The sequence below is a fragment of the Homalodisca vitripennis genome, chromosome 6, assembly GCF_021130785.1.
Source record: "Homalodisca vitripennis isolate AUS2020 chromosome 6, UT_GWSS_2.1, whole genome shotgun sequence".
Lineage (NCBI taxonomy): Eukaryota > Metazoa > Arthropoda > Insecta > Hemiptera > Cicadellidae > Homalodisca > Homalodisca vitripennis.
In genome coordinates, this window is record NC_060212.1 from 29,920,044 (window position 1) to 29,932,475 (window position 12,432).

Below are 12,432 nucleotides of genomic sequence, written 5' to 3' on the forward strand. Positions count from 1 at the left end.
TGTACAATCGTCACGGATTTACGGATCCCAAAAGTGTAACCGACCTCTTAATGATTTGGATCATGACAAAGAGTCTAAAATTTGCAAAATGCGGTGCTTTGGCTAAGGTAATATTAATGTTTACCATCCTGTCCTAAGGAGTATGTGTTACAAGGGAAGTCTGCTGCTTCCGCACGCGAGCTATTTAGCTGAAGAGATGAATCGACAAACGCGTTTTGGTCATCACGAATTCCAAGTTGAACGAAAACTGGGACTAAATCATTTTCCCTCTTGCAAGACAAATGCTCTCGTGCGAAAAGGTCTCTGTCACACAGAGATCGGTTATCCCTTTTAGGATTCGCAAGTCTGTGATGACCAAAACGCGTTTTCGAGTGCGGCGATGCAAACTTAATCATTTAGCTAACGCTCTGACACATTTGCGATGATTTGCCTGTTTCAATATCAATTCAAAATAACAGTACTTTAATAAAGTTGTCACCAACAACAGACTAGAATTGTTGCATGCAACTTCAGCGACCTCGGTTACGCCATAGAAGTTATGCATACTTATACGTTGTTATAACGTAATATTGATACAAGACAAAAAAGGAAAATTAAAATACACACAATATTTTCATAATTTATTTTAGCGTACACAATATAAAAAATATAAGATAGTAATAATATCTTAGTATCACAAGCATAATTCGTGTAGTTACAAATCTTATCAATATCAAGACATTGTAGTTTATACCTACTATAACCTACTTATCTCATCAGAAATTACTTAAGGGTTTGGTATTTTATTATAAATATATTGTAACAAGCGGAGATAGTAAAAATAAAATACAAAATTAATTTTAGTATTTACATGGTAAGAGTAAATATTAATTTTCCTATTTCAGTATTAATACACCACTTCCGTGTAGATAAATGACTGATTCCAAATTCATATGTGTGATTAACAATATTGCAGGATACGTTATTGCTATAGACATGTGATTCACATTTCTGATTCCTTGATATATCTCAGTTTCCTAAAAGTTATCCTTATCTCCTAATAGTCTAGGATCCCAGAGCCAATTGGCACTTAATAAACACACAACCTGGTTTTCCTGGAAATCTAGAGAGGAATTTTTCGTAAGAAAGAAATCGATCGTTAACCTCTCTAGACTTGTTGAATTTACAACACAAGATTACCAAAAGTACTAAAATATAGGAAATTATAACTTTTATCTCCAATCACATTTTTCTTGACTTGGCATGCTTAAAACAAATCGTCAGACGCGTAAATAATTGTCAAATCAACATCAGCTACCAATGTACATACTTTTTTTGTTTAAAGTTTGTTATTGACAATGGAAGGTTTGGAAGGATAACAGGATTTGGGACATTTGCCATCGTTACAGGTTATAAAAAGGTATAACACAAAGTTTCGAGGAGTGGAATCTGTCCTCTTCGTCAAGTGGGGAGATATTAATAACTTCCCTACCTGACGAAGAGGATGGATTTCAATCCTCGAAACGTTGTGTTGTACTTTTTTACAACCATATAGATACTTAAAAACTGGCCACTTTGTCTCTTTGTTTGACGGTGACATAACTGAATCAGGTATGTATCTGACGGTATATTTTCAGAATATTAAGCTAGAAATAATATAATTTGAGCTAAAAATGTCGTTTAATATTTTTCAACCCTTACGATACCCCCAATTTTGACTTCCACCTAAACTAGCGTGGCTGTCGATCGATTTCACTCTTAAGAGAAATTCCTCTACAGATTTCATGAAAACCCAGTTTGCGTGCTTGTTAAGTGCAAACTGGCTCTCGGCCTCTAAAACTGTAACACATTAAACAGTTTGAGTATCTTGGAAGTATTAATGCTAGAGCTAAGCAAACTTATGTTACATAAAATACTAGTTTTGTATCTTTGTTGATAACAGTAACTTCGTTATATTTCAAACGAAAAGTGTTGTCTTTAGAGCTGAAAAACAAAAGTAGAGTTATACTCCAATAGCAAATAATTATTTTTGTGTTCTGTATTTATGGCGTAGTCAAACAATATTTTTTACATAGAAATGTTCTCATAATATATTCAATTTTAGAACAAATTATGAATTGCTCGAATAAGCATTACCTTTTGGCATTGACAATCGGAATGTACCAAAAACACAATAAAATACATGATAGCCTTATACTAAACTATATTTATAACCAGCAACTTAGACTGTGCTTTACCGCTAATACGTATGCTACATTAATGCTTACAAAACCTTATAAACAAATGCTAAAACTACGTGGTAACAAAAGTAAACATAACTTAAATGCAAGGAGTTTATCCCAACTAACCTACTAACGAATGCGACATGAACTCGCTGTTAGTAACTAGTTTTAGTTTATTTACAGGGATTTTTGTTTAGTTTATGTCTTTTTATACATATTTTATTCCAGAAAATGTATATAAGACTATACTTGTAAGGATTGCTCCGGAGATGAAAAGTAATGCTAAGCTTTCTTGATCCCAAACGAATTCCACTCTGAAACAAAGAATTAAATATTTAATAACGTATATCACTTTTTACTGTATTTTATAGTACAGTAGGTTCCTTGAAGCAACTTGAAGTAATTTTCTCCAGTTCATAAATAACATTCATACCACACATCCCCACACGTTAAACATTTTAAATGGCACTGCTGTATCGATATATAACTTACTGCTGTGATATATAAACTTAGATGTGAAACAGATTATTTATCTGCATTTAAAACGATGAAGACTTCTGAAAATTGTACATAAATGTTTGTAAAAGATGACATGGCAGCTACTTCAAGACAAAAGCTAGCCACTTTTACTAGAACGGAATTTAAAATAAAGCTTAAAATCCATTTTTAAGGTTGTTAAAGTTATTTTAAATTATTTGAATACCAGTGCAACAAAGCAGTATGAATCGTTTCACATTTTTCAGTGGATTCTAACAAATAAGCGTTAAAACAGTGTTGTTCTGCTAGTAAAGATTTGATTTGTTGTATCTTTACTAGCAGAAATTTGTTACTTGTTTACTAGAGAACAACTGGACCGATTTTTATGATTTTTGTATTTTTGGATTTTTTGTCAGGAATGGGTTATAAGTGTTAACAATATGATATTTTATCAATAAAAATCATATACTGTATATATATATATATATATATATATATATATATATATATATATATATATATATATTGCAAAGCCTAAGAAATTGAGAAATTGCATGCGAAGCCGCGGATAACTGCTAGTTATGAATAGTAACGGTATACGCCCGGAAGTGACAGACAGAACCTGTTGAAAGTAGCCTTCTACCAGTTCAAGGAAACTTTTTAAAAGGTCAATGGGCGGTAAACAAAAATGGTCCTTTCTTCTTGAACTCTTCAGAGGAAGGAACGGCTATTCCTGGAAGTTTTAGAGAGGGAAACCGCAAGACTCGGACATTCCCGCGCATTCATAGTTTGAGCGGTTATTCTGAACGATGAGGCTCTACGGCCCCGTTCTTGGCCCAGTCCGATGTATTAGCGAGGGACCGCTAAGTCAGGCCGACCCCCAGCCGTGCAAGGACAGCCGTGGCCGCGGAACAGCTGAGTGCCAAGTTTGAAGGTCATGTCAAGTACCAGCTGTTTATATCGTAAAGGTAAACAAACGCAGCACACTAATCAGGTCGATTGACGACAAACATCAACAAATTCTCACTTCTGGTGACTGAACTTACAAGGAGAATAATGGTCTGCTACAAATACTTTAATGTTGTAATATTCCGTAAAAAAGTCTCAACCCCTATGATTTCGTAATGAATTGTAAGTGGCCTTTAAAAAGGCATAAATGAGAAATCGAAATGCCTTTTGATTTACAAGTACTGTTAAAGGCATTTTCTCCCGGAAATTGTCTGAAGGAAACAAGATTTTTCCGAACATTTGCCATCGTTCAGTGATACAAAAAAAATCAGTTACACTACGTTTCGAAATCTTCAATCTGACCTATTCTTCAGGTAAATAATTAAAGTATTAATTATGGAAATATTCTGTTTCCTTTACATCTATTTTTGAATGCTTTCGAGAATGTTGTTGAATTCTGTTATTATTTATCTCAAGAAGAAAGCAGATTGCAGATCTCGAAACGAAGTGGTACTGATGTTTTTGTATCACTGAATAATGGCAAATGTCCGGAAAAATCCCGTTTCCTTCACGATAATTCCATCGTCAAAAACAAACTACAAACAAGGAAATTATCCGTTATTGAAGCAACTAAATGCTACATAATCTGTTCACATCTTTATCATAATCTCCAAGGACATCATACTTTACAACCTGAACGAGAATTGTAAGTGTTACTTAATGCTTTTCCTTGTTAAAGGACATATCTGTGGCAAAAGTTTTCTTAACCTCTTCTCTGGTAAACCACCCTGTTGACTGTGCTCACCTTACAAGGTTTCCAGTAATACCACTCAACACCAGTCCAAAGAAAAACTTTGGTTTTTTTGTTTTACTGAACTTATCAACAGAGCATTTCTAGCTAACTTTTTTTCTTAGCCACATATCAAAGAAGAGTTGCGGCCATTTTGAGTCAGATAGAATGTGAAAATATTTTGTTTCAACTTCGCGCGTGACTAAATTTTATTGAATATTATATTCAGAACTTCATGATATTTTAAGACTTGATCAGTTTTTCTACACGTCCCTATTAGCGTGGTAGGATCTACGTTTACGGTCACATTCAATTGTATATGGTCTTAATATAGTACTACAGGTTTTTTTAGCTATGGTAGTACCTACACAGCACGACCTTGACAGTCATGCTCGAAACCTCTGAAGTGAACTTCTAACTCAGAAAATTACTGGTTTGCTTTACCGATGGGTTTTTTATTTATTTTAGGGTTAACGTTTCTCTCATTGTAAGTTGTAATTGAGTTGGACATTTTCCAATTCACAAGAGAGCATTAGAACCATTTCAGTGTTTTTTAACTTTATTTCAAATGTTTTACGCGCTTTCTGTTATTTTTAGGTAGATTTTGTATATATTCATTAGAGTATAAACTGTATAACGCGGGTTTTGAAAACGACAAATCCAAAAAAGCCCTAAAAAGCTGAAAATTGATAGGAAATTTGAGCTTATAATTATCTCAACTAAGTTCGTTAGTAGCTTGGTATGCAATTTCGTTCAAATATGGCGCCCTATTAAACTTTGAAAAATTATAACCCCCTCATTAATGAAAGCAAAGACAAAATAAAAAGTCATTTGGAATGCTTACACTGCTTCATAATATTATTATAATAAGCATTTTTTTTGTATCAGTAATGATTTTCAAGATACCGATTAGAAATAAGTCCCTTAATAAATAAATTATTTATATTTTAGCTATCACAAAATTGTCCTACTTCCTCCAACTAAGCTAAGGACAATTTTAAATACTAATCGTACTTGTCTTTCGTAATAAATTAGCTGCCTCACATCGCGTTGCAGAAAGTATGTACACGAGCACCCGTTTTTAAAGAATATCTATTTCTTAGAATGGCATGAATATTTATTTCCTCTTTGCGAAAGATAAGGTATCGGGTAAATAAGCACAGCGAGTAGGAACGTGATCACAATAACAATCCAATCTAAGTGTACTGAGTAGCCTTGTTTAGATAGTTACATAACTATAGGAATGAAGACAATCAGTGAGTGAGTTATGCGACATCTCGTAGTGTTTTCAGTATTATTTAAACATAACTGGCCTTGATCTTAAAGACAAGTCGCCACCCATACATGTGTGCAAGTTTTGTCTCTGGTTCTGCAAAATCTCTTTCTGAACAATACGATTAAAGTACATCCAGAGTAGCAAATACTTCGATCATGTGGGCACCTCATGTTGTCTGATTGCACAATTTGAATGGTCTGACGTTTATGTTTATGGGAAAGGCCATTTCTGTTCACCCGTTACCTGTTAACCACTGGCAATTTTCGTGTAGAATTCAACCTATGACAGACAGTGACAGCTTTTTGGGCTGTGCTCATGATTATTTTGAAGTCTTAGGTAATGTGCTCCAACTTTTCTTCCGAAGCAAAGGAGGTTTCTTTCAATTTCACGCCAACAAGGTCATCCCAACCCCAGAGTCGTTCTAGCTTTACATATAACACTTCCACCACTTGGAACTCTGGAGGGATGCTATCCAGACACATCCGTTCTCATCCTGAAAATCTATTTCTATTTGCTCCTCTTTGGCTTTTTGTACAGGCTGCGTGCATCAATGTCTTTGGCCCCGTGCAGACATAAATTACTGATGTTAAAGAGCTCTGCTATAGGAAGATTTTACCATCCCTGAGTTTTAAGTGGTTCCGAGATAGCATAAGTCACGAGAAGACCAGTTCCAATAATCCCTCTCCGCTAAGAGAATATAAACTGTATCTTACTCCTCTTATTTTTGGCAGGGCCTAAGACCTCGTCTATACTTGCCTCCGGAAATACAGTATTGTCTACTGACTGTCTACAAGATGTTCTATCTTGTAGACATCCCCCGAAACTGGGATACACCATCGCCTCTTTCGCGGTAAGAAAAAACGCAGAACCAAAAAATTTGGGACCACTTTTGCAAACAGGGGTGGTTTTCTAGTGAATCCCACGGTCATGCACGAAATTTCGTTGAAAGTAGAATGCCACGTCAAAAGAATTAAAATATATATACGTTTAAAATTGGATTTAGCATATCCGCAAAGTTGAGTTGATGGTTCTCTCAATGGTATCACTAATCTAATTAGGTTCGGAAAGTTCCTCCATTCATCCTTCCCTTCCCCTTTTTTGTGAGAATTGAAAAATAGTCTCGCCCTGTGAGTTTACCAGCGTTGAACGCTCTTAAAGAGGTTTGGATGTGTGGTCATTACAGTGCACATTACGGAGAGGATATTTATAACAAAGATAGTATGAAACAAACTAGATGAAGAGGTGGTAAAAGATAGGTGGAGAGCAGAGGGATAGCGGAGAGTACCACTGTAATGCCTTGGATTGAGTTAAATGTAAAGTTTAGTTTAGATTAAATATGGGTTAAATTTTTGTCTGGGTCCGCCCCTGGGTTGAAAATAAAGCAAGGCCAAGCTAAAACCACGGTTTAAAGTCACAATTTCGACAAACACTGTGTGGACATACAGTCTACACATGTGTAGCCTACAGCAATGCCTACCTCTGAGATGCGGGTCGATGGCGGCGAGTGTGGGGTACCAGTTGGCGCTGGAGTAGTCTATCTGGGGTCTCTTGCCGCCGTAGTCTCTGGGCAGGTAGTTGGGGTCCAGGTGCTTGTGCAGAGAAACCATCTTGGATCCGTGCATCCACAGCTGAACAAACAAAACACGAGTTTATCATCCATTATTGAATTTTACTCGAGAGAAAGAGAGAGAGTGACTGAGAGAGAGAGAGAGAGAGAGAGATTGGGAGAGGGGGAGAGAGGAGAGAGAGAGTGAGAGGGGGAGTGGGAGAGGGAGAAAGAGAGAGAGATTAGGATCTGACAGGCGTATTTTTTACAAGTATTAGCTTACAATCACATGATATTTTAAGTCGTCTTTGAGAGTTCTATATTCTAAAGTCGCTCCAGGTCACGAATTCACCGACCGTGTAGAAGGGCCGCAACGATAGCCACTGCTTCAGGTGAGGTTTCAGCTTCGAAAGGGGTAACGTTTTGAGCTCGACTGGAAAGATGTTGTACTAGAGCTATGAATGTGACTGCTCGGCTATGATTCCATTGTAACATATCAATTTATATAAGCCACCTTCGCTGCTCGGCTAAATTAAGATTAGTTTCGGTTAGAATAATAACGTTTGAAGATTTAAAGGAAATGATGGGGTACTTTTAAACTACCCGAAAATCACTCTGTCACTATCTACTATTTGTTTTTAGCCTACATGAGTGAATACATTCGTACGTATTATAAACGGAAAATAATAATTTTTACGACCTCAGATCACGATGGACGATCTAGCACGTGATTTGAGGTCCGTAAAGTACTGATCGCAAATCTAAAATGGCTATCAGTGCGGGTTTCATTGGCGCCTTCGGCGCTCAGCAGTTGCGCGAAAAAAGAAAAAACATGCCTTGAGCTAATACCTAAACTCAAGTTCAGACTCCGTGAGTACGCGTAAATGTTATCTTTAACTTTGGTACTACTTGTAACATATTTATGGTAACCTAATCTAAACCTAATTACACAGCGTAATAACAAGTAGTATATAGGGGTGCCCTACGGAATACCAAAGTACCAATTTTGGCTGCAGAAATGCTTTATTTTTGAAGATTTAGTAAAATTAGGAAAATTTTGTAACCAGGCATGAAAAAAAACTGTTGAAGTTAACGATATGACATATTTTCAGTGTGTACATAAACGATAACTTGAAATAAAATTTGATTCGTATCTACTAAAACAGGAAATTAAGGTTACAAATGTTTTAAAATGTGATTTTCTTAAAATGTATATCAAATAAAAATAATTGTTATTTAATTAATAAATATTTTATTTAGTGATAGTTGACTTTTAAAAATGTCACTTACTGTAAAAAATTCACACATTTATTTTTAGCCATTTTTATTTGGCCTGATTTCTTCATTGGGTTTCAGTAAATAAATGTAAGCAAGACCCATTGAGTAGACATGTAAATATTCCTGCGTTTATATTTAATTACACCTAAACACCCAATTTATTTTGTCAAGGTTGTTTGGAACTCGTTGGATTATCGGGCGTAAATTTTGCACTCTAAAAGTCCAAATCAACTTGAGACCTATTAAATCTAAATCCGTACATATTTACTACTACAATAACCCTAGAAACTGAATGATGACGCGTATTAGACGGTCCATTGAATAATTAAAGATTTGTTTAGTGCCTAAACTAACATGTCACCACAGTCTCTATAGGATTAGTCAAATCATAGTCAAACATCCGGCGCTGTTTGTGAGTTGGGTTCAACATAAATGTTTAGCGTAAAGATGCGCAACTCTATGACTTGGCACTGCGCTTTGTTTGGTTTGATTCATCGTGGACAGAGAGAACCAAGAAGCACTTATTTAACAAATTATCGTGTCCATATATAAATGTGTTTTTTTGTCAATCCTGCAAACAACTATTTTTCCCGTGAGTCATTATTCCGTAAGTTGTTTATCTTGGCCATGATTTGTCACAAATTGATAATCCCCAAGAACTATTTAAAGGGATTTATCCCAAGTATTACTTGATAGAACATATTTTATCACAAGGATCATTTGTCCGAGAATGGTTTATCCCAAATTTGCATTGTCTGGAAGTTTTTGTATCCCAAGAACAGTTTTTCCGAAAGGTATTTTATCTCAAATATCATTCCATTCATTCCATCCCAAGCATCATTTGATGAAAAATAGTTTTTGACAATTATAATTTGTTCGAAAATTGTTTATCCCAAGTTCGATTTGTCTGAAAGTTACTTATGCGAAGAACAATTTATCCGAATGTATATATTCTAAGTATCATTTGATGAACAGTAATTTATGACAAGTATCGTTTGATAGAAAGTATCTTATGCCAAGTATTGTTTGATGAACAGTAGTTTATCTCAAGTTTTATTTGTCTGGAAGTTATTTATCTTGAGAATAATTTATCGAAAATGTATTGATGTGTTATCGCAAGTAATTGATATGTTATTCCGAGATCATTTTATATAAATTAGTTTATGATAAGTATTATCTGATAGAAAGCAGTTTATCATAAGTAACTTTTGTCCAAAAATGGTTCATCCCGAGTTTGATTGGTGAAGTAAAAGTAATTATTTATAAAAAAAATAATTTATCCAAAAAATATTTTTTTGAAGTATTATTTTATAGAAAGTAGTTTATTCCAAGTAGCATTTGATCAAAAACGGTTTATAACAAGTGTCATTTATCAAAAGTATCGTTCGTCCTAAAACAGTGTGTCCTCCAAAGGTTTATATAAAAATAACAGAAGCCTCGTCTCAAACTTCGCTTTACTTACTACACAGTATAAGATTTACGTAACTACGAGTATATATTCACATAATTAAAAAATGGTCTTCATTCAACCATTGTGACTAGTAGGTTTAAAGAGAAGGGCTTAAAAGTTGCATGGACTCTAAACTAAACCAATCAAGTAAAAAAATCAATAATTATGTCTGTCAAATAAACAATTAATTTCAAGATAGCTTCAAAATAAATACTGATTTACGTGCCATAATATTTAGGAAGCCAACCACTTGATTAAATACACTTCCAGTTATATATGTAACATTGCAACAAATTGATCTAAAAACGTAAGATAACTAAGTGACCACAGAACTCATAATAAAATTGTAATTCTTTTTTATAATTTTTATTATCTACTACATCATAGCCAGTGCCCGGTCTAGAGACACTAAATATGGATGCTTCTCAGCACATAACATCTAAAAATTAAAAAAGGTATGTTAGTTTGATATTGAATAAATACGTTTTAATTAGCTTTGTTTAATTTAAGTGACATGAGCTGCAAAATGTAAATAAGCCATATTAATTCCTCGAAAAAGAAATTTTATAAATGTTTTAAAAGTATACTTATGTTCTGAATATGTTGTTGTTTTGCAAACAGTTTTAAAATTTCTATAATGAGTGTTCAAAGGCGAATGCTGTTCTTTGCCAACGAGTTTTCAATCGGTCGTTTTAAAGTAAATTTCATCGGGTAAACCCTCGGTAAAGTGATTACTTGGAAATCTCGTGTGTGAGAGGAATGTGTGTGTATAGATTCAAAAACAGATGTGTTCTTATTGGCTGAGCTTTAGCGAAGTCTATCACCCGCGAGGCTGGAAAATTTTATTTCTGTCTGTATGTCTACCTGGTCGCACATTCCCTCGAAAATAATATTACCTATATATTTGAAATGTTGCATCTTCATTTCTATATGAACAACATTAAATAAGATGAAGCGAATATTTTATATTGGTCTCATGGGTAATCACGATGACAACGAGAAAATAACAGAATAAATTAATTTGCAAACAAACTGAGTATAATCATATGACATTTTAACATGCGACGTGTGTAGCCTAATTATATGAGAAATAGACTTGGACTGTTTGAAAGTCTGTTATGCAACATCTAGCGTGACGTACTTCTACATTATAATAATATATAGTAACAGTGAATTACAATTATTAGTAACAGTTTCATAGGAGGTATGGTCTTTACCACATCAAATGTTCTTTTTGAGGTACAATAATAAAAGTTACCGCAGTAGCTATTATTCTCTACAAAGAATTTTCAATTATTGATGTTTATGAAATTTTTGTTTATACATGCAGTTTTACTAACTCTCTAAGTAACCGTTGTTGTAATTCAGTTCAGAGTTCTGTTTAATGAATACTTGATCAAATAAACTGTACTCACCCTATTTCTTAACTTCTCCCTGACCAAGGGCTTGAAGATGCTCCAGACTATCTTGAAGAGGAAGGGCTCCTTCACTATGTGAACCTCTTTGAGCCGTAATGGCATAGCATCCTGGAACAAAAAAATACGTGAAATTTATTATTGCGGTTTATATTTGTTCAAATTTGAATAGATTATCCTCGTTGAATCCAAATTTAAAATATGTGTTATTTCTGACAACGATGATAATGTCATATGCTCTCTTGAAAACATTTATGTTAATACTCGTCTTCAATATTTTATTTTATGCAAGTCCAGGACGGATAGTTTTTAAAGTTGATAAAGATGATAGTTTTTAAAGGTTTGATTATAAATTATAAAAAAACGTTTTGTGTTAATATATAACCAATATTTTTATGTGTCATTTGCGACTATATCTCCTAAGAAGATCTGTCAGTGAGGAGCTAAAGGAAAATCTTTAATGTAACTAAATATCATGTTGAATATAATGTGAAAATTCCTGGTATAACACACACAAAAAAAAAACAATGATATTGCTAAAACGAAATGGTAATAACCCAGAACAAATTTGCGGTAAATTAAACTATTTCAAAATTGCTATCTCAATATTACATATAATTATATAAACCTTGGCGTAAAAAAATACAAAATATATATATATATATATATATATATATATGTGTGTGTGTGTGTGTGTGTGTGTGTGTGTGTGTGTGTGTGTGTGTGTGTGTGTGTGTGTGTGTGTGTGTGTGTGTGTGTGTGTGTGTGTGTGTGTGTGTGTGTGTGTGTGTGTGTGTGTGTGTGTGTGTGTGTGTGTGTGTGTGTGTGTGTGTGTGTGTGTGTGTGTGTGTGTGTGTGTAAGGGCGGATTCAGTTCTAAATTTCGGAGGGGAACACCTGAATTTTAATTTATCATTATTAAAAACAGGAAATGTTGCATTTCAATACAACAAAATACAACATTTTTAGAGGCACTTACACTCAAAGTGTAATTCATAAAATGAAACAAATTTTTATTTTTTATGGTTACAATAGTAGAATGATTAAGTTTT

General features: G+C 34.2%; 1 protein-coding gene across 2 annotated transcripts in view; it reads right to left on the reverse strand.

Moving 5' to 3' along the window:
* Positions 1-607: 607 nt before the first annotated feature.
* The window catches only part of LOC124364168 (clavesin-1), a 37,566-nt gene continuing 25,741 nt past the window's right edge, over positions 608-12,432 (reverse strand). For both annotated transcript variants that reach the window (XM_046819445.1, XM_046819444.1), the window contains 3 exons: positions 11,382-11,492; positions 7,170-7,320; positions 608-2,515 (listed from right to left, as the gene is read on the reverse strand). In XM_046819445.1, coding sequence (XP_046675401.1) covers positions 2,484-2,515; positions 7,170-7,320; positions 11,382-11,492 — 294 coding nt within the window. In that variant the 3' untranslated portion in view covers positions 608-2,483. The remainder of the gene's footprint in view (positions 2,516-7,169; positions 7,321-11,381; positions 11,493-12,432) is intronic.